Consider the following 27203-nt stretch of genomic DNA (forward strand, 5'->3'; position numbering starts at 1 on the left):
TGTTAATTGGAGACAGCTGCGTCCTGACGAGGGGGCGGGGTCAGCTCTCCAATCAGCAATGGGGCCGACCAATCAGCTGCTTGGAGAATTCCCCATTACCTGAAACACACTCACAAATATACAAACTACAACACAGAAACTGGGGAACGTAACAACAACTAAAGCATCATTTGTCACTTAGCAACTAGGCAGGACTTATTTTGTCTGCGTTCTGTTATGTTTTAAGTTTGACTCATTGATTCCCGTTGACTGACAAGCAACTGGTATCCCAACGTGGTCAGAATCAGACAAAATAAATTCCCCCGCATCTGTTCCGTACAATTTGGAAAACAGCTCGGAGCACGGCAGCCTGGCATTACGGAGCTAGAGGCTATAATCATTGTGCTGTAAAAAGCCAGAATCCAGCAGCCGCAAACCATGTGGCCTCCTCAGAGTGGTGGCCAATCAGAACCATCCCCAGCCACTATGCCTTGTCACCCTGACTCCCTCCACTGTCTCTTCCTGGTTAGCAATAATGTTCCCTGAACATATGGGGGAAATTCCGGATCCTGTTCTTATGTAAGACAACTAGTATGTTCACCAAACTTGATTTGAACATATTCAGTTGAACTTGATACTCCAAATTTAAGGAAACAGGGGAAAACTATTAAATGTAATGACATTTATTCATATCTTCCTTATCTGTATTTTGTATTTTCTGCAACAAAATAACCCTTGAGGCATAACTTCTGCAGAATTTAACATTCAATAAACCAAACCTTTTCGACCGTATGCCCCATAGCCATATAGTGATGGAGAGATTCGTCCGTGATATTTCCTCAAATGCTAAGTGCCTATTTTCCATCGTTATGCCGTTTAATGCGATCAGAGCGCTAATCAGATTGCGTTGAAGTAACTCCATGACACAGTTGTGTCTGTAGTTGCTGCTGCTGGATTAGAGGGAGCTGGTAGGGCATTGGGCATGGCAGGCAGATCCAAGCCCTAATCTCTAAAACCCTCCTATGGTTTGGCCTTGAAGAGAGGCTAGGGCAGTGGTGTCACTGTGGGAGAGAGGGCTTTAAAGTCCAGGGACTACAGTTGAAAATGAACCAACTTCTGGGTTGTACCATTGGATTAATCTATTTCTTCTGCATCTGTAAATACCAACCAGTAGTCTGTGTGATTCACGGGGGCTGAGCTAGAGTGGTGTTTGTGAGAAGGTGCCCGAGGCCGGATCTTTTTACAAAAACGTCTGTAAAGTCTGAATGGTGTGAGCTACAAACCTATCTATGAAAAGCTGAGGCTCTCATGAACACGCACATGTAACATGTTTTGCTCTATGACGCTGACAAGTGACACAAGAGTCGTTAGAAGGTAAGGGGTTCTTCTACATAGAAGATCATAGGAAGTCCCAGGACATAGCATCTGTAATACTGTAATAAGCTCACATAGTTGCTGTCACAAACTCTGCACAGTTGTCACTGACTAGTTGGATATTCATTTCCCAGTGAGCTAACAATTTCTGTACTTACAGCATTCATATAAATTCATTTTTATCAGGTTGTTGCTTTGGCAGACCTGCATTTTTTAAATACATTTGTTAATAAAACTAATGAATGCAACTGTTGGCGGTAAGTGCACTTCATTTAGCAGCCCTAGCACCAGGAAGGCAAAGTGTTCCCATTTTGAACCATTTCATGTGTCTGAAGGTAGAACTCCACCATCCTGGCAGGCCCAGAGAGCAAATCAAGAGCACCTATAGGCCTACCGCTGGCCAATCAGATAGCTCAGATCACTGTGTCTGCACAGTTTCCTCCAGCCATAGACTGGAAAAAGAAGCCTCAAACACACTGCAAAGTTGATACTGTGAGATTTCAAGACTTTTAAAGCCATGACTAGAGAGAGACTTAATGAATACAGCAACGAGCTGCTATTTTCATGAATAAATTTGTGTTTAAGCTGTTATTAAGCACTGTCATCACTTTGTTCAAAGCCATAAAATGTGCGTTCTCCCTACTTCCACTCACGCTACAACCAGCACTGTAAATGCAATGAATGAGTATAGCAAAGTGTTCAGATAAGATAGCGTTGTTATTATTAGCAGCTTGGGTCTTTTTTAATTTGGAGGAATATTTCACATTCTCAAGTCATAGGAGTAACAACATGAATTGGTGCGTGAGGCAGAAACAATGCAGCGCGACTTGAGTTTTGCCATCAGCTGGAAGACTGTGTCCCCTTTTCTCAGAGGAGGGAGAGCTGAGGGATGGTAAGTCGGGTGAGTGGCAGCCTCACTGCTGCTCCCTCCCCCCAGACTGACCATCAAATGGCGGCCATCCGTCCAGTAAAAAAAAATAGAATCAAATGATTATGCTCGCTCAGCTGTGCCTCGCAAGTAGGCTAATACAACAAATCAAATCAAACTTTATTTGTCATATGCACAACGAGTGTAGACCTTACCGTGAAATACTTACAAGTCCTTAACCAACAGTGCAGTTCAAGAAGAGTTAAGAAAGTATTTACCAAATAAACTAAAGTAGAATCTAAAAATAATAAAAAGTAACACAATAACATAACAATAACGAGGCTATATACAGGAGATACCGGTACCGAGTCGGTGTGCAGGGGGTACAGGTTAGTTGAGGTAATTTGTACATGTCGGTAGGGGGTGAAGTGTCTATGCGTAGATAATAACCAGCGAGTAGCAGCAGTGTACAAAATGTCCAGTGGTCAATGTAATAGTCCGGTGGCCATTTGATTAATTGTTCAGCAGTCATATGGCTTGGGGGTAGAAGCTGTTAAGGAGCCTTTTGGTCCTAGACTTGGCGCTCCGGTACCGCTTACCATGCGGTAGCAGAGAAAACAGTCTATGACTTGGGTGACTGGAGTCTCTGACAATTTTATGGGCTTTCCTCTGACACCGCCTATTATATAGGTCCTGGATTGCAGGAAGCTTGGCCCCAGTGATGTACTGGGCCGTATGCATTACCCCATGTAGCGCTTTATGGTCAGATGCCGAGCAGTTGTCATACCAGGCGGTGATGCAACCGGTCAGGATGCTCAGGGTAAATGATCTATTACCAGTGTGATCATATACCTATTTTAAAAAATATATAATTTCAAAATTGTCTGAGAAGAACAACATTGGCAGGGCAATTCTGTTTTTAATTGGTTAATGTTGCATAGGCTTATGTTTTTGTTTTAAAAAATCTGAGCGATAGATCTCAGCTTGCATTTTGACTCAGAAAGGGATCTTGACTCAGAAAAGGTTGGTGACCTCTGGTCTACATTATGTTTTTCTATATTTCATAATTCTGTAATAGATTTTAGTTTTGAGGACGAAGTTTGCCAGATAGTTTTGAGCAGTTTTGAGTTGTCATGTGACATGTTTAATTTACAGTAGCCATGTAATGTTATATTATGTTATGTTATGTTATGTTGTCTTATGTTATGTTTTGTTATCTTAGGTTGTCTTCTGTTATGTGTTATATTGTGTTATGTTATGTTGTGTTATGTTATGTTGTGTAATGTTATGTTGTGTTATGTTATGCTGTGTTATGTTATGTTATGTTGTGTAATGTTATGTTGTGTTATGTTATGCTGTGTTATGTTATGTTTTGTGTTATGTTATATTGTGTTATGTTATGTGTTATGTTGTGTAATGTTATGTTGTGTTATGTTATGTTTTGTGTTATATTATATTGTGTTATGTTGTGTTATGTTATGTTTTGTGTTATGTTATATTGTGTTATGTTGTGTTATGTTATGTGTTATGTTGTGTTGTGTTATGTTATATTGTGTTATGTTGTGTTATGTTATGTGTTATGTTGTGTTATGTTGTGTTATGTTATGTGTTATGTTGTGTAATGTTATGTTGTGTTATGTTATGCTGTGTTATGTTATGTTGTGTAATGTTATGTTGTGTTATGTTATGCTGTGTTATGTTATGTTATGTTTTGTGTTATGTTATATTGTGTTATGTTGTGTAATGTTATGTTGTGTTATGTTATGTTTTGTGTTATGTTGTGTTATGTTATGTATTGTGTTATGTTATATTGTGTTATGTTGTGTTATGTTATGTGTTATGTTGTGTTATGTTATATTGTGTAATGTTGTGTTATGTTATGTATTGTGTTATGTTATATTGTGTTATGTTGTGTTATGTTATGTGTTATGTTGTGTTATGTTATGCTGTGTTATGTTATGTTTTGTGTTATGTTATATTGTGTTATGTTGTGTTATGTTATGTGTTATGTTGTGTTATGTTAAGCTGTGTTATGTTATATTGTGTTATGTTATGTTTTGTGTTATGTTATATTGTGTTATGTTATGTTGTGTTATGTTATGTTTTGTGTTATGTTATGTGTTATGTTGTGTTATTTTATGCTGTATTATGTTATGTTTTGTGTTATGTTATATTGTGTTATGTTGTGTTATGTTATGTTTTGTGTTATGTTACATTGTGTTATGTTGTATTATGTTATGTTTTGTGTTATGTTATATTGTGTTATGTTATGTTGTGTTATGTTATATTGTGTTATGTTATGTTGTGTTATGTTTTGTGTTATGTTATATTGTGTTATGTTGTGTTATGTTATGTTGTTTTGTGTTATGTTATGCTGTGTTGTGTTATGTTTTGTGTTATGTTATATTGTGTTATGTTGTGTTATGTTATATTGTGTTGTGTTATGTTATGTTGTGTCTTTTTACTATCAAAATAAAGAGAGTTCCACACTCTATATATCAACTCCCAGTCATTTAATGGGTATTTACCAACGTTTCGGCATCACTGGTTCATCATGGTTCATGTTTTGTGTGCTTTTTGCTATCCTTTGTTACTATGTGTTTGTGCACTGTTGCGTCTTAATAACGTGTCATATAAAGCTGTGTGTGTGAGTTGCTAACCCCCTGACTCTGTGTGTTTCAGTCGTGACAGTGACCTCTCTAAAATCATCTCCAACCTCCACCACACAAGACAGCACGGCATGCCCGAGGACCAGCCAGCCACTGACCTCAGCACCAACACAGGACACACAGGTAAGATACTACAAGACCTGGGATGGGGGTTTGGGTGTTGTGTGTGTTTCTATATGTCTGTGTATTTCTTAGTTTTTCTCCCTGTATTCCACCAATTTGCAATAAGGTTACGTTTTCTTTACATCAACATGAGTAATCACCACTATGCATTAGTCCCTTAATTTGCTGTAATTTGTTTGATTGGGGAATTTACTGTAAGCTTATTACTGATTCCTGAAGGTGGCTCTCAAGTTGATTACTTAAGGTTCTCGTTTGCCTGTTCTATTGCACTCCAGGTTTTTCCTTAGCCCCCTGTTTTAAATTTCCACTAAATAAATAGCTTTGTTTGCCATTAATCCACTTTCATGGGCGTAAAGGAACCATGGTGTGTGTTAAGCTACAGTAAGAGCCTTCTGACAGTTTACAGCCCAACAGTTAAACGCCCTAATAACACCAGCCACTGTTTCATCAGTTTTAGTTCTGAATCAGACTGAATGTTGGAACTTTATACTTTCAGGTAGATACTTGTGTAATATTTCTGTGTAACATGATAGAGTGGATTGGTATTTAGATACTTTAGCTGTTGTGTTCTGGTGATAGCTTGTCGTTGTATATTGTGATCTGTGCCCATGTATGCATACGTATGCATTTCATCAAAGGTATATTGAGTAATTAATTTTTTTTATATAACCTTTATTTAACTAGGCAAGTCAGTTAAGAACAAATTATTATTTACATTGACGGCCTACCCTGGCCAAACCCTAACCCGGACGACACTGGGCCAATTGTGCGCTGCCCTATGGGACTCCCAATCACAGCCGGTTGTGATACAGCCTGGAATCGAACCAGGGTATGTAGTGATGCCTCTTGCACTGAGATGCAGTACCTTAGACCGCTGCGCAACTCAGGGGCAAAAAAAGTTGTGTAATTTTTCTAAAGATAGATGGTTCTATTTAGTAGACATTAAATAAACTACCACTAATAGGGATTAGCCGTGTCTGAAGTCCCCTAGTGTTTTGATGGACGAAGGTGTCTGGAAGGGCAATTTATACTGTAGGGACATACTGTATACTTATTACACTCTAAATGCTCTTTCATTCCAAACTATCTCCCAAATGTTGGGTTGGTAGGGACCCGTTGGTTTGTGGGTTAAATCTTGGTTTAGCCGAGCTAAAACAGTTTTGGTTAAATAGAGTTTGTCACAAGTAGTTCAGGATTTTACAATATAAGATGTCTAAGATGTTAGGTGGATCCTCAGCCTGAAAATAGTCTATGGGCCAGGAGAAACTGTAATTCATAGTTTGGTTTTCTTTAAATAGTCATTACAAACTTGTAAAGTGTTACCAACAAAGTTGATCAACCACTGATGGAACCCATAAAGCAGTACCCTTACCATGTTCAAGTGGTACATTGTTCAGAGGGGAGAGCATTACCCCCTGTGGACGTTCTGTTCTTCTTCATGCCATTAGTCAGAGGGGCATACATGTGGCATGATCACACCCCAAATCCAACACCTCGTCTTCTACTGTATCTCTCTGATCTCATCCGTCTAGAAGCTTAATTGCCCATACGGTACATAATACAGAGGAATGAGGGGGCGGAGGGATGTCTGTTTATCCCCCCTCATATGGGTGGGGGACGAGGGGTGATAAAGTCTCAGCTGCCCAATGTCTTTAGACCCATGTTTGGGACAGATTTCCCAAAAAGACCTGTCTAATCAGCTGCTAAGCCTAATGGAGAAATTAGCCTGTGAATGGTAATCTTAATGGAGAAAGACACAAAGCGATGAGGGAGGGTAGGGGGAGGAGGATGAGGGGGAGGGGGGATGAGTGCGGTGCGGCAAGCGCCGGAGGGGGCCTGGGCCTAAAAACTGTCAGTTTGAGCATTAAAGGGAGATTTAACAGGGTGGCTAAGCGGCTCGCTACGTGTCTGTAAACAAGTCCAATCCCATCAGCCACTGGCTCACATTCTGTCTGCCAGATAAATTAGAGAGAGAGACACACACATACACAGTAGTGCGTGTGCGTACACACACACACACATGGGTGTATGTGCACATCTAACGCACACACAAACAAACACAAATGTGTACATGCACACGCACGCACGCACACGCACACACACACACACACACACTGATAATTTGTGTCATATAACAGTTTTAATACCTGACACATGATATGAACTTTTGAATCGTTTTGAATCGTTTTCTCCAAAGTACTTATATGTCATGATGTTACTAGTTTCTATATAAACTACTTCAATGGTGATTGTGGCTGTGGTGGGATTTCTCCAATATCATAGCAGACCCAGACTGGATCCCAAATGTCCCTACGGGCCCTGGTCAAAGTAGCACACTATATAGGGAATAGGGTGCCTTTTGGGATGCACCCGCAGACAAACACTACTCCTAACACTAGTGCTGTAGTTTTGTTACATACTTTAGTGTAGTGCTAACTGCTTTCTGTTCTGTTGTAACATCAAGTCTATTACAGTTTTTAACAATCAGTTTGGCACTAATTTCAGAACCTTGTGGTCATTTTTCAAAACTCTAGACACAAAACACAAAACGGTCATCACTTGTAACACAGGCTGTCCAATGTTCAAAACGTTGCATTGTGCCTTCATATATTTAAAGAAACCTTGCACTTGCATAATCATTGGTTCAAATAACTTATTTTTCATTAAATACCATAGGAACATTCATTTAGATCACCCACACAAAAGATACCGATAGTTTCACTGTGTAGTTGTTCGTACAATCATTAAATATTGTAGTACAAAATATGTGATACATGTTTCATTATGCTACTACACGTAAATACATCACTGTAAAAGGACTAGTAGAGAGAATACTACAGACACAGTGGAATCATTGAACAAAATATGAAATGTATTGATGAAATACAATAAAACCACAATATAGGTTTCTTTGAATCAAAGCTAAAATGATTAGTTACAAAAAAAGAAAAAACAGTTAAAGGTCAACTGCAGTGTTCCTCACCTGGCTTACTGTAAAAACCAAAACAAAAGATTGATTACTGTACTTCTACTGTACTTCCATCAACCCTGTCTTGTGGATTTGGCCACAGGTTTTCATCCACATCACAATGGATGTTTTCATTAGCCAAACATCTTGGGAAAAATCTTCGGGCGTGGTGAATCCAGGCCCGACACTGGTCTGCCGTGATGTCATTGCATGCGTCATCCATGGCCTGGAGAAGGGTGGCTTGTTCGTGAGGGCGCCTATCATATACCTTCCACCTCCATGTGGAGAAAAATGTCTCAATCGGGTTAAGGAAAGGAGAGTATGGGGGTAAGTACAGGGTGGTAAATTGTGGATGGGCCTGAAACCATGCTTGCACCATTTGAGCACGGTGGAACCTGACATTATCCCACACAATGACATAGGTCATGCCATCAGCTCTACAGACCTGATTTAGCTCATCAAGGAAGGTTACATTCGAACAGGGAATCAGGTGGCTGCCTGCAACTCAATATATAGAGTATATAGAGTAGAGACCTTTAGATGTTGTTCGACCAAACATTAGAACAGGCAAGATGAGTAATCTAAGCAACTTTGACCGTGGTATGATTGCTGATGCCACACATGGTGATTCCAGCATCTCAGAAACAGCTGCCCTCCTGGGATTTTTACGCACTACAGTCTCTAGAGTTTACAGAGAATGGTGCGATAAAGACAACACATTCAGTGAGCGGCAATTCTGTTGGCAAAACACCTTGTTAATGAGAGAGGTCAGAGGAGAATGTCCAGACTCATTCAAGCTAACAGAAAGGCCACAAATGCTCAAATAACAGCTGTTTAAAACAGTGGTGTGCAGAAGGGCATCTCTTAACGTACAACACTGTGAATAATTCAGGTTGTTGTGGAGGCAAAAGGGGGTCCTACCCAGTACTAGATGGGTGTACCTAATAAAGTGGCCAGTAAGTGTAAAGTAATGTCAAATCTGAAAACATGGTCTGGAAAAGTGGTACATGGAACCATAGAAACAGTGTCTGATAAGTAAAGATGATGAAATATTACATCCATAGATAATGTAGTCCAATTGGTTCACGTTCCACAGTAAGTGGTGTCAATGGATCTTGTTATCCTGAAACTTTCATGATCTAAACATGGAATATTGTTTGTCAGTTTCCATAAAACTATGCATTAAGAGTAATGCAACAGTTACTTATCATTTTGATCAGTTGTATCAATTGATAGTTAGATCACTGTAATGAAATGAATAGACAGTCATCTCAGATGTAATGTGTGAATTGCATTTTGAAATGGTAATACTTTGATGTTAAGTTGTGTCATTTTGAAAAGGTGATTTTAGTTCAATGAACAAATGATCTTAGCTTTATGTGTATTGTATCCAAGCAACTGGAAAAAGTGCTAAGAGTTGAGCAAAATTTGCATTTTGATCATTGGTTGTGAGTTTTGTGTCTAGAGTTTTGAAAAATGACATCAAGGTTCCGAAATTAGTGCCGAAGTGATTGTAAAAAACTGTATTGAGCTCACTCCCCACTGTCTAACTTCCATAGCAGGCCTGTGGTTAGAGAAATAGAGAGAACGAGAGCGGGAAGGAGGGAGAGAGAGAGAGGGCGGGAGGCAGTGTGCCACAAGTAAAGTTTGGAGAGAGAGAGAGAGAGAGATGAATGAGCGTGGTGCCGGTATCAGGGGAGGGCAGCTGTTGCGGCGGGCGGCACTGTGTATGTGTGTGTGTGTTTGTGCGTGTGTGTTTGAGAGAGAGAGAGAGAGTGTGTGTGTGTGTGTGTGTGTGTGTGTGTGTGTGTGTGTGTGTGTGTGTGTGTGTGTGTGTGTGTGTGTGTGTGTGAGAGGGGGGTCATTGGAAAGGGAAGCAGGCTGCTGAGCCGTCTCCGTGTCGGAGTGGGCCGTTAATTAAATATGAGGGACAGACAGGAGGGCTGACTCCCCCCTCTCGTCCTCTCCTCTCTCTCCTCTCCCTCCCTCCGCCTCCCAGGCCCCTGGCTACTCTGGGGCTGTGGGAGGGAGGGAGGGAGGGAGGAGGGGAGGGGAGGGGAGGAGGGGGAGAGAGCAGGGGCGCCGGGCTAAGCGTCTGGCTGCCTGTGGAAACTAAACCGTGGCTCTGCGGTCAGACCAGAGAGACTAACTGGCGGATAAGGTGTTTTTGTATAGCTTTTTTGTGTGTGTATGTGTGTTTGAAAGGGAGGATTTATTTTTAACAGGGTATTATTAGCCTCAAAGGGAGCGTTAGTACCATCTTGGTCCATCACACTCCTATTAAACAATCTCTCACACACACACACACACACACACACACACACACACACACACACACACACACACACACACACACACACACACACACACACACACACACACACACACACACACACACACAGATCACTGATATACAGTGAGTGCACCCAGCCCTCTTCTATAAATGAATGGGTTATTCTAGCTTTATTTTTCCTCTTCAATCATCTCACTCGCTAATCTCTATCCATCTCTCCCTTTGCTTTGCTGCTCCCTACCTATCTTCTTCTCTATCCTTTTCTCCCCCTCTCTCTCCCTCTTTCCCTTCCCTCTCCCTCTCTCTATCTCCCCTCTCTCTCACTCTCTGTCTCGCTCTCTCTTGCTCCTCTCTCCGCTCTCTCTCTTTCCATCTCTGCTGCCCTGGGGTTGCGCTATGGGAGAGAGGAACAGTGTGTGTGTGTGTGTGTGTGTGTGTGTGTGTGTGTGTGTGTGTGTGTGTGTGTGTGTGTGTGTGTGTGTGTGTGTGTGTGTGTCCTTGCGTGTGTGTAGCAGCAATGGCGGCAGTGGTGCATCCTCCCTCAGTATGAACGGAAGCTCCTCTCCCTCCCTCTCTCCCTCCCTTCCTCCCTCCCCCCTCGGTCCGTAGCCAATCAATGAGGGGCTTTCAGCACCGGCGGAGGCCCGGCGAACAGAGAGGGATCAATAAGTTATTAGCACCATTCTGTCAGCTGTAATGTGGAGATTGATCGGGAGGCCGCGACTCCCGGCCCACCTCTTCCCCAGCCTGATAAAGATGACAGATTAACGGAATAAGAGGAGGAATTAAGGAGTCTTGCTTTCTGAGCTGTCAGCGGCCCTCCGTGGGAAGAAAAGAGAGAGAAAAAGAGAAGAGAGGAAGAAAGAAAGAAAGATAGATAGAAAGAAGGGATGAGGATGGAAGGAGGAGAAGAGAAGAGGCAGAGAGAGGGAAAGAGAGTAAGGGATGTCCCTGTGGTTTCTTGACTGCCTCTGTGGTAGACGAGTGAGGTGGCTGGGCTAGATTTTTCTTTCTCTCTCTCCATTCTCATCCCTCATTCTTCCCAGTAGGAGTTAACTAGTGTAAACCCGGTTGGGCAGGGGGCAAAAAAGGATTCTGGCAGTTTTGGATGAAGGACTAAGGGGAAACTTGCTAGCTAGCTGGTGCGCCAGACAGGAGATGCAAATGGTAACACAATATCTTTAGTTTGAGTGAGGGAAAAACATGAGCCAGACAGAAGCCATTGCAATGTCCTTAGCACTAAACATCATTGATCCCCAGGTAGGAAACTAGTTAGCAGGAGAAAATAGCAACTTTGGCTAATCTGTTAGCAGTTAGCAATGTTTAGCCTGAGGGGTTATACAGGTAAAAGACTAGCAGGAGCAAAGTAGAAACTGTGGTTATTAGCATTGGTGTTGGGAGTTAAGGACTTAGCGTTTGCGCTAACAAAGCTCAGACTGATTTAAGCAGCCAGGTCACTCAAGATTTACTGCAAAATTAGACGTCCGTCCAGGTAAGCAGGACATCAGCAGATGACGTCAAAACCGGCCATTAGGGGGCAACAGTGAGCGCTATTACAATCAAGTAGGCTTGGGTTTTGCTAGGGCATTTATGGACAAGGGTTTGGATGTCTGATTCTGCAGTGAGACTGTGAGAGCTTGATGGGTTTAAGGCGGGTTTCGGTGTTAAATGGAAGCGCCAACGCTTTAAGAAGCACCATTTAATTGGCTTTAAAAGCTTTCCGCCTTAAAATCCCTGACCCTCAGGCAATGGCTCAGAAGAGACACTGTCTTCTGTGAAGTCGGCCCAAATGAAAGTGTGTGTGTGCGTGTGCAATGGAAGCTTTAGGTCTGATATAGGCTACTGTATTAAAGGTTTGATAAATCATGTGTAAAATAATCAAAAGTATTATGGTTGTGCATTTAGACAATGTAAAGGCCAATGGTTGGAATAGAGATGGGAGAAAGGAGGGGAAGACAGGAGCTCCCGTATTTCATTCAAGTACCATGGAGAAAGAGAAAATCTCTCTCTCTCTCTCTGTCTCTGTCTCTCTCGCTATCTCTCTCTCTGTCTCTATCTCTGGGGAGGGGTAGAGAGTGAATCTCCTCATGCCCGGAGAGGAAACATCAAACAGGGGGATCATTAGTGAACCTCCTCTCTCCGACACCAGGTTTCCTCTCCTCTCCTCTCCTCCACAAAACCAAACAAAGGCCTCCAAGACGCCAACTCTACCACTCCAATCACATTTTTATGCACAGGCTTGCTTTCTTCCACCTCTCTCTCTCTCTCTCTCTCTCTCTCTCTCTCTCTCTCTCTGTCTCTCTCGCTCTTCTTCTCTCTATGTCTCTCTCTCACCCTTTATTCATCTCTCTCTCTTCTCTCTCTATGTCGCTCACTCTCACCCTTTATTCATCTCTCTCTCTTTCTCTCTCTCTCTCTCTCTCGCTCCTTCCCCAAACGGTTGCCACAAAGTTGGAAGCACAGAATGGTCTATAAGATTTGCCTTCACTGTAACTAAGGGGCCTAGCCCGAACCATGAACAACAGCCCCAGAGCATTAGTCCTCCTCCACCAAACTTTACAGTTGGCACTATGAATTCGGACCGGTAGCGTTCTCCTGGCATCCGCCAAACCTAGATTTGTCTGTCGGAATGCCAGATGGTGAAGCGTGATTCATCACTCCAGAGAACTTGTTTCCACTGCTCCTGAGTCCAATCGCGGCAAGTTTTACACCACTCCAGCCAACACTTGGCATTGTACATGGTGATCTTAGGCTTGTGTGTGGCTACTCGACCATGGAAACCCATTTCATGAAGCTCCCGACGAAATGTTATTGTGCTGACTTTGCTTCCAGACACAGTTTGGAACTCGGTAGTGAGTGTTGCAACTGAGGACAGACACATTTTACTGCGCTACGTGCTTCATCACTCGCCGGTCCCGTTCTGTGAGCTTGTGTGGCCTACCACTTTGCGGCTGAGCCGTTGTTGCTCCTAGACGTTTCCACTTCACAATAACAGCATTTACATTTGACCGGGGAAGCTCTAACAGGGCAGAAAGTTGACTAACTGACTTGTTGGAGCCATGTTGAAAGTCACTGAGCTCTCCAGTAAGGACATTTTACTGCCAATGTTTGTCTATGGATATTGAATGGCTGTGTGCTTGATTTTATACACCTGTCAGCAACGGGTGTGGCTGAAATAGCCGAATCCACTAATTTGATGGGGAGTCAACATACTGTTGTATATATAGTGTGTTTCACCTCCTCTATTCCTGACCGGGGGACTGTGAAGAGACCTCTGATTGAATGTCTTGTGTTGTACCGATGAGTGCTCGAACTGTATGCCAACTGCTTGAACAGACAGTTCGGTACCTTCAACACCCCGTACAAGACCGATAGTGATGCAGTCAATCTCTCCTCAACTTTGAGCCAGGAGAGATTGTCATGCATGTTATTGACATTCACCCTCCGTGTACATCTAAGTGCAATACATGCTGCTCTTTCCTTGACCAACTGCACTTTACTCCAATGGACTCCAATCAGGTTGTAGAAACATCTCAAGGATGATCAATGGAAACAGGATGCACCTGAGCACAATTTTTAGTCTCATAACAATGGGTCTGAATACTTATGTAAATGTGATATTTCTGGGGGGGTTTTTACATTTGCAAAAGTTTTGCTTTGTCGTTGTGGGGTATTGTGTGTAGATTGATGAGGGGAAAAAACTATTGAATACATTTTTAGAATAAGGCTGTAACCTAACAAAATGTGGAAAAAGTCAAGGGGTCTGAATACTTTCCGAAGGCACTGTGTAGGGTTACACATAGCAGTTTAGTCTCCTAAACTTGCTCACTTGCCATATTGTTCAATAATAGATCTAGAAGAGGTTTAGGGTTTGAGCAAGTGATTTGTCTCAAAAACAATGCTTTTCGTTTTTGACATATTTAGCACCAGCCTATTGCTAGTTACCCATTCTAAACCTGACTGGAGCTCTATGTTAAGGGTGTCATTTATTTATTTTACTGTCGTATCCAATGTGCATACTGTTGAGTCGTCAGCATACATAGACACACAGGCTTTATTTTCTGTAGGCCTTGCCATATCCGTCTCATGTTTGAGCCGTTAAATTGCGACTCCACTTTGTCTCTTTACGGACGTTTTGCTTGTTTGATTGCCTTATGGAGGGAATAACTACACTGTTTGTATACGGTTATGTTTCCAGTCACCTTGTCATGGTTAAATGTGGTGGAACGTGCTTTCCTTTTTGCGCGAATGCTGCCATCAATCCACGGTTTCTGGTTAGGGAAGGTTTTAATAGTCACAGTGGGTACAACATCTCCTATACACTTCCTTATAAACTCGCTCACCGAATCAGTGTATATGTCAATGTTATTGTCTGAGGCTACCCATACATATCCCAGTCCACGTGATCGAAGTAAGCTTGAAGAGTGGAATCTGATTGGTCAGACCAGCGTTGGATAGACCTAAGCACAGGCGCTTCCTGTTTTAGTTCCTGCCTATAGGAGGGGAGCAACAAGATGGAGTCATGGTCAGATTTGCCAAAAGGAGGGCGGGGGAGGGCCTTGTATTCATCGCGGAAGTTAGAGTAGCAACGGTCGAGTGTGTTACTCGCTCGTGTACTGCAATCGATATGCTGATAGAATTTAGGTAGCCTTGTTCTCAGATTAGCTTTGTTAAAATCCCCAGCTACAATAAATGCAGCCTCAGGATATATCGTTTCCAGTTTTCCTAAAGTCTAGTGAAGTTCCTTGATGGCTGTCTTGGTATCCGCTTGCTGGGGGATATACAGGGCTGTGACGATAAGTGAGGAATTCTAGGTCAGGTGAACAAAAGGACTTGAGCTCTTGTATGTTGTTACAATTACACCATGAGTCGTTAATCATGAAACATACACCCCCACACTTCTTCTTACCAGAGAGATGTTTGTTCCTGTCTGCACTGAAAATCCTGTTGGCTGTACGGACTCCGACAGCATGTCCCCAGCTAGCTATGTCTCCGTGAAACAGAGTATGTTACAATCCCGGATATCTCTTTGGAAGCAACTCTTGCCATAATTTCCTCGACTATGATAACTAGGGACTGTAGATTAGCGAGTAATATACTCAGAAGCGGTGGGTGGTGTGCGTGCATCCAAAGCCTCGCTAGAAGACCACTCCGGCACCCTCTCCTCCGCGTTGTTTTGGGTCGGCCTCTGGAATCAGTTCAAATGCTCTGGGAGGTGCAGACAAAGGATCCGCTTTGGGAAAGTTGTATTCCTGGTCGTAGTGCCGGTTGTGCTGGAAAGTTGACGTCTCTCTGATATCCAATAGTTCTTCCCAGCTTTATGTAATAACACTTAAGGTTTTCTGGGCTAACAATGTAAGAAATAATACCTAAAAAAACGAAATACTGCACAGTTTCCTAAGCGAAGCTGCCATGCCTCTATCGGCACCATCTTTGTTATCAAAGCTTTTTACTATCATTCTTTATATTTTCCATAGTATAGTTTCTTCTTCTTTTTGTTTGCTTTAGTTACGTGATTTCTCAATTCACTGTATGTTTGACAGGCTGCTGTGCTGTCAGACTTACAGTATTTGCTATTCCCTTTGCCTCATCCCTCTCAGCCATACAGTTTTTCAATTCATCATCTATCCATGAGGATTTGGCAGTTCTAACAGTCAGTTTTGTTGATGGGCGCAACCGGAAAAAGCAGTTTCATAAATGCTTCAAGAGAGACCGAGAGAAATGGAAGGAAGCAGTTGCGTTTGACTTGGCCGGCAGTATGAGAGGAGACAGAGAGAGAGAGGAGCCCTTGAATTGAATTGAGAGAGAGGAAGAGACAGAGAGACAAAAAGAGAGGGCGAGAAAAATGACAAATGGCTTCTTCCTTCCTGCTCGCACCACATGCTTTGCACTCTGCATCCCCACCCACTCTTATTAGGCGGATATTGATTTGAGGTCTGTTTGAGGCCAGGATGGGGGATGGAGAGGGGGGAAGAAAGGGGATAGAGCGGGGTTGGTGCTATAATTGTACATCAGATGCTCTCCTCTCTGGTGGGGGGGGGGTTAATGCGAGACGAGAGAACTCCCCCATGAGCCCGATTGGAGTAGTGTTCGAACGCACCTGCAGGGTAAATAGAGAGGGAGAGAGAGGTGAAGAAAGAGGAAGAGTGTGTGTTTGTGTTTCAGAGAACGTAGAGAGAGAGGGAAACACTCAGGGGAGAGAGGCAGAAAAGGAGAGAGAGGCATGACACAATAAACTGAAGAAGAATGAAACTAAGATTTGTGATGAAACGAGGACAGAAGCCAAGGTTGACTTTCTCGTGACTCTGACTGCTCCTCTTTGACTGCGAGGTTTGGAGCATTCATTCTTATAAGTAATAGCACAACCAAAGGCTTTTGTGATGACTGACGAGGGCAAGAGAGAGCAAGAGAGAGAGAGAGAGGGAGAGAGAGAGAGAGAGAGAGAGAGAGAGAGAGAAGAGGGAATGTAAGACAGAATGTTAAGAATAGTGTGGACGAGAGAGACAGAGCAAGAGAGCCACAGGAATCCCTCTCTTCTCACGCACACACACACACACACTCATGCACGCACGCACGCACGCACGCACGCACGCACGCACACACACAAACACACACACACACACACACACACACACACACACGTGTGAGTAACCCAGGCAGATCTGTCATCCTCTGGAGCACAGGGCCCCTCTCATGTTTGACAGAACAGGCACACCTTCAGGCGCCCGTGGCTTCTCCCTCTCTGTCCCTTTCTCTCTTTTTCTACCCATCTCTCTCTTTCTCTACCCATCTCTCTCTTTCTCTACTCATTCTCTCTCTCTTTCTCTCTCTCTCTAAGCACCAACCATGTATTTTTGTTCACAGATGACCCTCTAGGCAAGAGGAGAGCCTACTCCCCCAACAGCAGCAGCGAGTGCCCATCAGACAGCAAGAAGTCACGCAGCGTGTCCCCCAAAGGTAAGATTCCACGTGTGTGTGTGTGTGCGTGAGTGTGTGTGTGATGTTACTGATGTGCTGAAATATGTTATGTTTAACCTGAGAAGAAAAAATAATATAAAGAAGTTTGGTTGACAAAGAGGTGTTTGTGAGAAGGATAGAGGAGGGTAAGGATGGAGAGGTGGAGGTAGAGGAGGAGTGGAGCATCATTCATTTACAGGAAGGAGAGAAACTGGGTGTGAGCTGGTGTTGAGTGACAGTGTGGGTCAGTGTTACAGAGAGGTTAGCCTCTGTACGCACACACACATACACAAATAGACATACACACACCAGTGAAGGAACTATGCTAAATATAATCACGTCACCAAATAATTGATTGAAACACACTGTTTTGCAAAGAAGCACCATGGTGTTACCGGAGGATAGCTAGCTTCCGTCCTCTTCTGGCTACATTGACTTCAATACAAAACCTAGGAGGCTTATGGTTCTCACCCCCTTCCATAGACTTACACAGTCATTATGACAACTTCCAGAGGATGTCCTCCAACCTATCAGAGCTCTTGCAGCATGAACTGACATTTTGTCCACCCAATCAAAGAATCAGATAATGAATCTAGTACTGAAAGCATAAGCTACATCTAGCTAGCACTGCAGTGCACAACATGTGGTTAGTAGTTGACTCAAAGAGAGACAATAGTTTAAATGAAGGAGAAGCAAGAGAGAAATACACCTCCGGTGTAACTGCTTTCTGACTGTACACTGTAACGTTACTGCTTGATAGTAGCTGGTTTACTAATGGGTTAGTTCTATTAGCTATGCTGACTATGATGTCACTTTAGCTAACATGGTGACAACAATGTAGGCTGTGTTTAACAGTTATGATATGGTTTTGGCTTGGAAAGTATTTTGGGCCTGTTGTCACGTCCTGACCAGTAAAAGGGGTTATTTGTCATTGTAGTTTGGTCAGGGCGTGGCAGGGGGTGTTTGTTTTGTGTGTTTTGGTGTTTTTGGTTTAGGTTCTGTGTTTTCCATTTCTATGTTTAAATCTAGTTTTCTATTTCTATGTTGGGTTTTTTGTAGGACCTCCAATTAGAGGCAGCTGGTTGTCGTTGTCTCTAATTGGAGGCCATATTTAGTTGAGGTTTGTTTCACTTGTGTTTTGTGGGTGGTTATTTCCTGTATAGTCTGTGCACCTTATGGGACTGTTTCGTCGTTCGTTTCTTTTGTTTAAGTGTTATTTCTAATAAATTAAGAAGATGAGCACTTTACCCGCTGCGCCTTGGTCCAATCCTTACGACGCCTATGACAGAACCACCCACCAGAAAAGGACCAAGCAGCGGAAGAAGGAGCAGCAGGAGAAATATTTGGAGTCGTGGACATGGGAGGAGATCTTAGACGGAAAGGGACCCTGGAGGCAGGCTGGGGAGTAACGGCGACCGAGGGAGGAACTGGAGGCAGCAAAGGCAGAGCGGCGCAATTATGAGGTGCTGTACAGGCCCAAAGGCAAGTGTGAGAGGCAGCCCCCAAAAAGTTTTTTGGGGGGGGCACACGGGGAGTTGGGCAGAGTCAGGGTGGAGTCCTGAGCCAACTCCCCGTGCTTACCGTGGGGAGCGGGTGACGAGGAGAGCACCGAGCTATGCAGAAATGCGCACGGTGTCGCCCATACGCACGCACAGTCCGGTGCGGCCAGTAAGGGCTCTGCAGCGTTGCCGGGCGAGACTTGGCCCTGTGCCAGCGCTCTGCCCGTGCCGGGCTACAGTGACCACTCAGCCAGGACGGGGTGTGCCAGCCCTGAGTTCCAGACCGCCGGTGCGCCTCCACGGCCCAGTATGCCCCGTGCCCACTCTGCGCACCCAATCTCCTATAAGTCTCCCCAGTCCGGGGAGACCGGTCCCAGCTCCACGCAGGAGGCCTCCAGCGACGCTCCTCAGCCTTGAGCTTCCAGTGACGCTCCTCAGCCCTGAGCCTCCAGCAATGCTCCTCAGCCCTGAGCCTCCAGTGACGCTCCTCAGCCCTGAGCCTCCAGTGACGCCCTTCAGCCCTGAGCCTCCAGCGACGCTCCTCAGCCCTGAGCCTCCAGCGACGCTCCTTAGCCCTGAGCCTCCAGCGACGCTCCTTAGCCCTGAGCCTCCAGCGACGCTCCCCAGCCTGGAGCCTCCAGCGACGCTCCTCAGCCCTGAGCCTGCAGCGACGCTCCTCAGCCCTGAGCCTCCAGCGACGCTCCTCAGCCCTGAGCCTCCAGCGACGCTCCTCAGCCCTGAGCCTCCAGCGACGCTCCTCAGCCCTGAGCCTCCAGCGACGCTCCTCAGCCCTGAGTCTCCAGCGACGCTCCTTAGCCCTGAGCCTCCAGCGACGCTCCCCAGCCCGGAGTCTCCAGCGACGCCCCTCAGCCCGGGGCCTCCAGCGACGCCCCTCAGCCCGGGGCCTCCAGCGACGCTCCTCAGCCCGGAGTCTCCAGCGACGCTCCTCAGCCCGGAGTCTCCAGCGACGCTCCCCAGCCCGGAGTCTCCAGCGACGCTCCCCAGCCCGGAGTCTCCAGCGACGCTCCCCAGCCCGGAGTCTCCAGCGACGCTCCCCAGCCCGGAGTCTCCAGCGACGCTCCCCAGCCCAGAGTCTCCAGCGACGCTCCCCAGCCCGGGGCCTCCAGCGACGCTCCCCAGCCCGGGGCCTCCAGCGACGCCTCTCAGCCCGGGGCCTCCAGCGATGCCGCGCAGCCCAGAGTCTTCTGAAGGGTAGCTACGCCCAGAGCCAGAGCCACCTCCGTATTGGGAGGATTGGGAAGCGGGGGGGGGGGTGTAGCACAGGGACCGTCGTTGACGGTGGCCACCACCCCTTCCCTCCCTTTAAGTTTGGGGTTGTTTTTGTGGGGGTTTTGTTTTTGAGGTGCATTCGGGGTCTGCACCTTTGGGGGGGGGGTACTGTCACGTCCTGACCAGTAAAAGGGTCAGTTATTTGTCATTGTAGTTTGGTCAGGGCGTGGCAGGGGGTGTTTGTTTTGGTGTTTTTGGTTTAGGTTCTATGTTTTCTATTTCTATGTTTAAATCTAGTTTTCTATTTCTATGTTGGGTTTTTGGTAGGACCTCCAATTAGAGGCAGCTGGTTGTCGTTGTCTCTAATTGGAGGCCATATTTAGCTGAGGTTTGTATCACTTGTGTTTTGTGGGTGGTTATTTCCTGTATAGTCTGTTCACCTTATGGGACTGTTTTGTCGTTTGTTTCTTTTGTTTAAGTATTATTTCTAATAAATTAAGAAGATGAGCACTTTACCCGCTGCGCCTTGGTCCAATCCTTATGACGCCTATGACACCTGGTCACATACAGCTGATGTGTTGTGCACTGACGTCCACAAGTGAAAGGAAGAGGTGAGAGGAGGAGAGCGCATAGATGCGAGAAGGAAAACAACGTGGGTGCCGATTCTGTTGACAAATGGAACAAAACGAGGATAAACTTACCTGAATTTGTCCAATAGAAATTCTCGTTTGCAACTGTTGGACTAATGATTACACCCTATATTAGCTAGATTCAGGCAAGAGTGAGGGTACAAGGCGATATTGAATGTCACTGTCTGTCCATGTGTCACTGTCTGTCACCTCAAATATGTCTCTCGACCTGTGTGCGCCTACGTTGTAAACTTTCATTCATAGCCTAGGTTGTAGCAACCTTATGATGGTTACAGGGAACATTTGAGTATCATGTAGTAGCCTGAATTTATCCCTGTTACATTGAACTGGGTGAATGGAATATGAATGAGAGTCATCCAACATCCTGTAATAGAAATAAGGCCATGCTCATGAAAAAAATCGTCCTTCCTCATCTTAAACAGCACTGACCGCCACTGGCGCACATACTAACACATATGCACACGCACTTGACACATTCTCGCTTTACCTCTCACAGCCCCTTGCATTCTCCTGTGTTAAGGCTGGTTTATACTTTGTCTATTGACATCTCTGTAGACAATTAGAATGCGACAAGTGTCGCTGGTCAAAACAACATATCATTTATACTCCGGTGGAATGTCTGTAGACCGTCGCTGCAACTTTCGGTTTCCTTGTCGCAGACAAATTTAAAAAAGTTCAACTGTGAACCTGTTGCTGCGTCCGTTGTCATGGTTACCCGACAGACCCCAATGATAAAATTCTCCGGTGGAATGCATTGCTTTTATTTCTTCGCACTCACAACTGTAAGCTATTTTCTGTCATTTCCTCGCCATTAACTTGTAAATAATGATCATGTTGTGAGTTTATTTTACTGTAATAATGAATAAAAATGTGCTACAGTTAAGACATTGTCAGCTATGATATGGTCCTAATTTGAACTGGCTAGCCAGGCAGCTGGCTTCCATCTTTTTCTACAAGCTAGAAATGAACCAAAACATTGTTTAGAAAGTTGCTTTTAGTTGCCTGGTTTGCTAGATTGACATATACTAAATACACTTTTAAACAGATGGGTTTATTGGTGTTAAAATACACCAGTTATGCAATTTTGGACCACCAGGCTGCTGATGTCATGCAGCCTGTCGTTTTTGTGTTTATCATTTTTCATTACAACAACGACAAGTTTGACGTCAGACGACAATAGAATGTTCATGATGTCACTGCGACAACCGTCTGTAGACATGTTGATAGACCAATGGTAAACACACCTTTAGAAAGATATGTACAAGCCATCAGGAATGGCTACTTTCTTTCCTTACCTCTCTCATCCAGTCGCTTCCCTCACATTCATTTCACCCTTATGTGGAGGGAAACTGGCGTCCCTGTGAGGAGCCGGCATGGCCACCCTGTCTTGTCTCTGGTGTCCTGACTGGCTTCCTCAGTCACTGATGCATCATACAGCAGGCAAAGTCAAGGCCAGCCCACCCCTATCCTGCCCGTCTCTAAGGCGACACAAATGACATGCATGCACATACACAAAGACAGCATAGGCCGCACACACACAGAGAGACAGCGCACCGCACACAGATGAAAGCACACACGCACACACACAAACACATTTATGTTCAGTCTTCCATCAGTACTATCCACTCTTGCTGTGCATCTTAGTTAGTCATAACTTTAAAAGGTCAATGTTTCAAACTTAGGAAGGAATAGCATGAATAGGTGTGAATAGCTTACCATACCATAGGTGCTTCTCACAATCTTTTTGTAATCGACCTTGTGTTATCATTGAGTAGTTTAAATCTGTCCATGTTGACTCGATGTATACATAATGTTGAGGTGTGTGTTGAGTAGAGTGGTGCTGTGCTGTGTTCAGTGACTTTTGCCTCGTACATGACCCCTGACCAGCCTGAGCCTTCTCTGGAGCCACATACATTAGACTATCCGCTAAAGCCTTGGTCACACTGCAAACCTTAATGCTCCAATCAGTTTTGTTTTTCAAATCCGTTTTGGAAGTTACAAGTGACCAAAACAGATTTGTGTGTGTTCAGACAGCAGTCATTTGCTGACATGGTTACGCTGGTTGTCATAGTAATGACAGGCTGATTGGTGTTGGTGCTCATGCTTCCTATCACTCAGAAGTTATGTAGCAAGCTAAGATGACCTAAACAATGCCTAATATGGATGTTTACCAGTTGTTTCAAAATCATAGTATAAGAACAGCGCCTCTTTCAAAGCCTCAATGGGATAAGATGATCCAACTTTCAAAAGAAGTCTTTTTTGGTTAGCCACAGCAGTCAACTGGCTAGCTGTGTAGAGTTCTAGCGCATTCACCATTTGGTTGTAAACAATTAACAGGCTAGTTAGCTACCACATGTCAAACTGTCAATAGAGTAGCTAGTAAGCAACAATATATGCCAAATAACATTCTAAAAACCCCTTTAGGGCAAATAAATCAGATTTGACAAGTCGTATGGCCAGAAATCAGATTTGTATCTGACTTCAAACCTCCTACGAAGGTGATTTAAAATGTGGCTCGAAATATCCGATTCCATTTGCTTTTTGGCTGTTCAGACTGCAGGAAAAAGAACGGATTCGGAGCAGTTCCAAAAAGTATTAAAATGCACGGACTCATACTGTAAGTCACTCTGAATAAGAGCGCCTGTTAAATGACTTGAATGTGTTGCTTGCGTGCGTGTTTGTATGTCTTGCAGCAGGAGTGGTTGATTAAATAAGCTTTAGAACACTGCTGATCTAATGGCTCAGCCTTCTGAGCCGCATCCTCGTGTGTGTGTGTTCCTTCTGTCTAAGGCACTTCTCCGTCACACTTGATGGGTGAACATAATGACCCAAGCAAATGGAAAAATAGATATGAGATAAAGAGATAGATTGGGGGCTGAAAGAGAGAGAAAGATGGGGGTTTGTTGGCACCCCTTGCAGAGCTTATAAAGAGAGAAGTTCAGACGGGCAGAGACAAGTAGAGACACACATACACACTCACGTCATTACACACAATAATAAAGGCACAAATCAACTTTAACTAAGACAATCATGCAAACACCACACTGCCCATAGGTAGAAACAAATGTGGCTGCCACACACGCGCTCACACACCACATGCATACACACCTGAGGGTCCCTGGGTGGGTGGATTAGTTGGAACTTGGCGGGGGAGACAGAGACAGCGTGCTTATCCTCCCCCTTCCCCCTTCCCTCCTTCCTTCTTCTCTTCCTCCCCTCCTTCCTCCCTTCTCTCCCCTTCTCCCTCCCCTTCTCCCACCCACGCCACTCTTTCTCGCCTGCCTAGGGCCAGGCTCGGGTTTCAATGAGGAGATGGTAAATATAACCCCCTCATCCTCCTCCTCCCTCTCCTCCACCTCCTCTTCCTCCTCCTCCTCAACTGCCAACCACTTCACCCTCCCTCCCTTCTCTCCCCCAAACCTCCCCCTCCTATACCTTTGACTCCCAGTATCAAGTTACTGCTGCCAGAGCTCAGAGCAACATTGGAGAGAGAGAGAGGGAAAGAGAGAGATAATGGGTAGGGAAGGGGGAGACAGGGGATGGGGAGAGGCAGAGAAAGATGGGGGGAGGAAAGAGAGGAGAGAAAATAAGCAACACAGAGAGCGGATATCGCACATCACACCGCCTCTTTACAACCAAAGCACAGCGACATCACACCACAAACATACATATGCTCACACATTTCCACTCAGGAAACAGTTCTGTATTCATACAATACAAGATCAGAGTGACTTCTACATTACCCCTCACAAAGCTCATTATACTATTGTCCATAGTACACCATTTTGAAATAATTGGTGAATGTCTGCCCCATTCTTTTTTGATGGATTATATTTATTTATGAAGAGTTTTTGCTTCGAAAAAGGATAGCTTTGGATTGAGCACCCTGTTTTGGTATTATTTAGGTCATGGTGAGATAGTGCTGGGTTCATGGGGAGATGGTAGTGATATTTTTATTTTACCTTTATTTATCGAGGCAAGTCAGTTAAGAACAATTTATTTTTTACAATGACGACCTACCCCGGTCAAACCCTAACCCAGACAGCACTGGGCCAATTGTGCACCTCCCTATGGGACTTCCAATCACAGCTGGTTGTGATACAGCCTGGAATCAAACCAGTGTCTGTAGTGACACCTCCGCACTAAGATTCAGTGCCTTAGACCGCTGCGCCAATCGGGAGCCCGAGCAATGAGACAGTGATGTTAATGGTGAGATAATGATGAGTTATTGAGATAGTGGTGAGTTAGTGGTGAGTTAATGGTGAGTTAGTGGTGAATTCGTGGTGAATTAATGGTGAAATTGTGGTGAGTTAATGATGAGTGGTGAGTTAGTGGTGAGTTAATTCATGAGATAGTGTTATTGGTCAACGATGAGTTCATAGTTAATGGTGTGCTAACTCTCTTCCTGTCCCCCCCCACAGAGAACTCCCACACCCCCGTGCTGGAGGGAGGCGGCCACAGTCACATGACCCCGGAGGAGCACTACAGGCGGATTATGTCAGCGCTGAATGAGCAGGGCTCCTACGAGGAGCAGCAACAGCGCCTCTACCAGCTGGCCAACAACATGGGCCTTCCCAGCCATGGTGAGACTAGTGCGTGTGTTTGTGTGCTTGTGTGTGTCCACCTAGACACGCGCACACGTGTGTGTAGGTGGATGCTGTCCTAGTCAGGGTCTAGTCGTGAAGCCTACCCTCCTCCTGAACATCTGCTCGTTATATCAGAACTTCAGGATTCCGTCACCTAACTACACACACCTCATTTAGGCCTGTCACACACCAGAGCTATACACACACCTGACCCTACTCAACCACTGCTAGTGGTAATCCCAGGGTTGTGGCCTTTTCTCGTGTGGCGTCTGTTTGTGGGTATGCCACCATGCCAGTGTAAATCTCCAGCATGGAGACTGCTGTTATTTCTATTTGGGGTGCCAGCCAGCCCAATGTCAAAATGTCACTCTGGGTGATTTGTGACTGATGCTGTGCTCCGATTTAAACAACACTCCTAGCCAGCACACACGGATGCCGCTATCGATCCGCTGCTCACGCACTGGCTGTTAGCCAACGCTGTAAATCTCCCAATACCATGTAAACCACGAGTGTGTACTTTTTCTTAGGGTTTTTTTTTTCTTTCTTTTTTTCGGGAGTTGAAATTTACATCTGTTAACTTATGGTAAAACTGGGTAGGTACTGGAAAGATCGAATATGAAAATTGGGGGGACAGTAAAACATGTGGCAGGGTGTATTTTCGTTTCGCCACCACTTTAAACTTGCGGGGGCCTCAATTGTTATCCTTTCCTCTGTTTTTAAAAGAATGTAACATTAATTGCGGCCAGGATTTACGATTCCTTTTGCGGTAGCATAAATCGAATCAATTTCACATCCCAACCCCAAACGTAGTTTGAGCTACTTTTATTTTTATTTGATTAGTAATGATTTTTAATTGCAGACTGCAAATCTAAGGGGCGAAGCCTATAAAGGCTTTAATGGCCTCCCCCCTTGCATCTGAGAAGAATTAGGGCTGAAGTGCAATGCATTTTGGAGGTTCAATGGCCTAGGGTGCCATATTCTCCCCGTTTCCCTTCCCAGAAGGCGCTCTGTTTTTAATGCAGACACTATGGCGCAATGCAGACATCTCGTGGGGATGCTCTCTCTCTCTCTCTCTCTCTCTCTCTCTCTCTCTCTCTCTTTTCACTTTCAACAAAATCCTCTACTCTCTTTTCTGCCCACATTCCTTTTTATCTACAATTTGTCTATGCCCTTCGAGGTGTAAAATACATAAATAAGGTTAGGGGTTAGGAGTTTGGTAGAGAGAGAGAGAGAGAACATTTTAAGGAGGGAGAGAATGGGAAGAGATGAGTGAAAGAGGTAGAATTGCCTTTCTTTAGAGCAAGACAAGTTAAAAAAAAAACAGGGTGCATGTTGATGTTTAATTTATGATGTGTGTGCCTTTTGGCAGTAATATACAGGAAATAATAAACACATACTTGTGCCATTTAAAACACACACACGCACGCATGTGCGCACACACTCATGCGTGTGTACTGATGCCCCTAAGCACATGATAAGACATCACCGGCCAAGGCATTGCCAGCCCATCCAAGCATTCAAATCTTTGGTGTTTCTGATATTCATCCTTGATGCTGAACCTGGTGGGTGCCTTCATCAATCCACAAGCCTGCTTTCCCCCCAAGTTAGGCAGAAAAGATACTTTGAAACTTTAACTTTCGGTTTCAACACTGACATTTTTTTAATGCTGTATAGCCATTGTTTAGCTGGAATGGAATATTCGTATCCTGTATATTTGACTGTGATATGTGGTTGTCTCACATAGCTATCTTAAGATGAATGCACTTATTTTAAGTCGCTCCGGATAAAAGCATCTGCTAAATGACTGAAATGAAATATGTCAATGTTTTACATACAGATCTCATATTACTGGACACATTTTGTTTGTTATTAAATATTGATGTCACAAATGTATCATTTGTATAGTTCTTTCCAAAAATGTTTTTTGTAATTTGTTACATTTGACTGTAAAACCAAGCAGTACTACATATTCCTTTGAGAGGGAGTTGGATATATTGCATTTTACCC

The 27203-nt window shown here is 44.4% G+C and overlaps 1 protein-coding gene across 3 annotated transcripts in view; it reads left to right on the forward strand.

The window, feature by feature from the left end:
* The window catches only part of LOC115168931 (sterile alpha motif domain-containing protein 11), a 100919-nt gene that overhangs the window by 42661 nt on the left and 31055 nt on the right, over positions 1-27203 (forward strand). For all 3 annotated transcript variants that reach the window (XM_029724458.1, XM_029724459.1, XM_029724460.1), the window contains exons 4-6: positions 4904-5013; positions 17139-17231; positions 25032-25193. In XM_029724458.1, the coding sequence (XP_029580318.1) occupies positions 4904-5013; positions 17139-17231; positions 25032-25193 (365 nt within the window). The remainder of the gene's footprint in view (positions 1-4903; positions 5014-17138; positions 17232-25031; positions 25194-27203) is intronic.

This window comes from Salmo trutta, chromosome 30 (genome assembly GCF_901001165.1).
Source record: "Salmo trutta chromosome 30, fSalTru1.1, whole genome shotgun sequence".
NCBI classification, from domain to species: Eukaryota; Metazoa; Chordata; class Actinopteri; order Salmoniformes; family Salmonidae; genus Salmo; species Salmo trutta.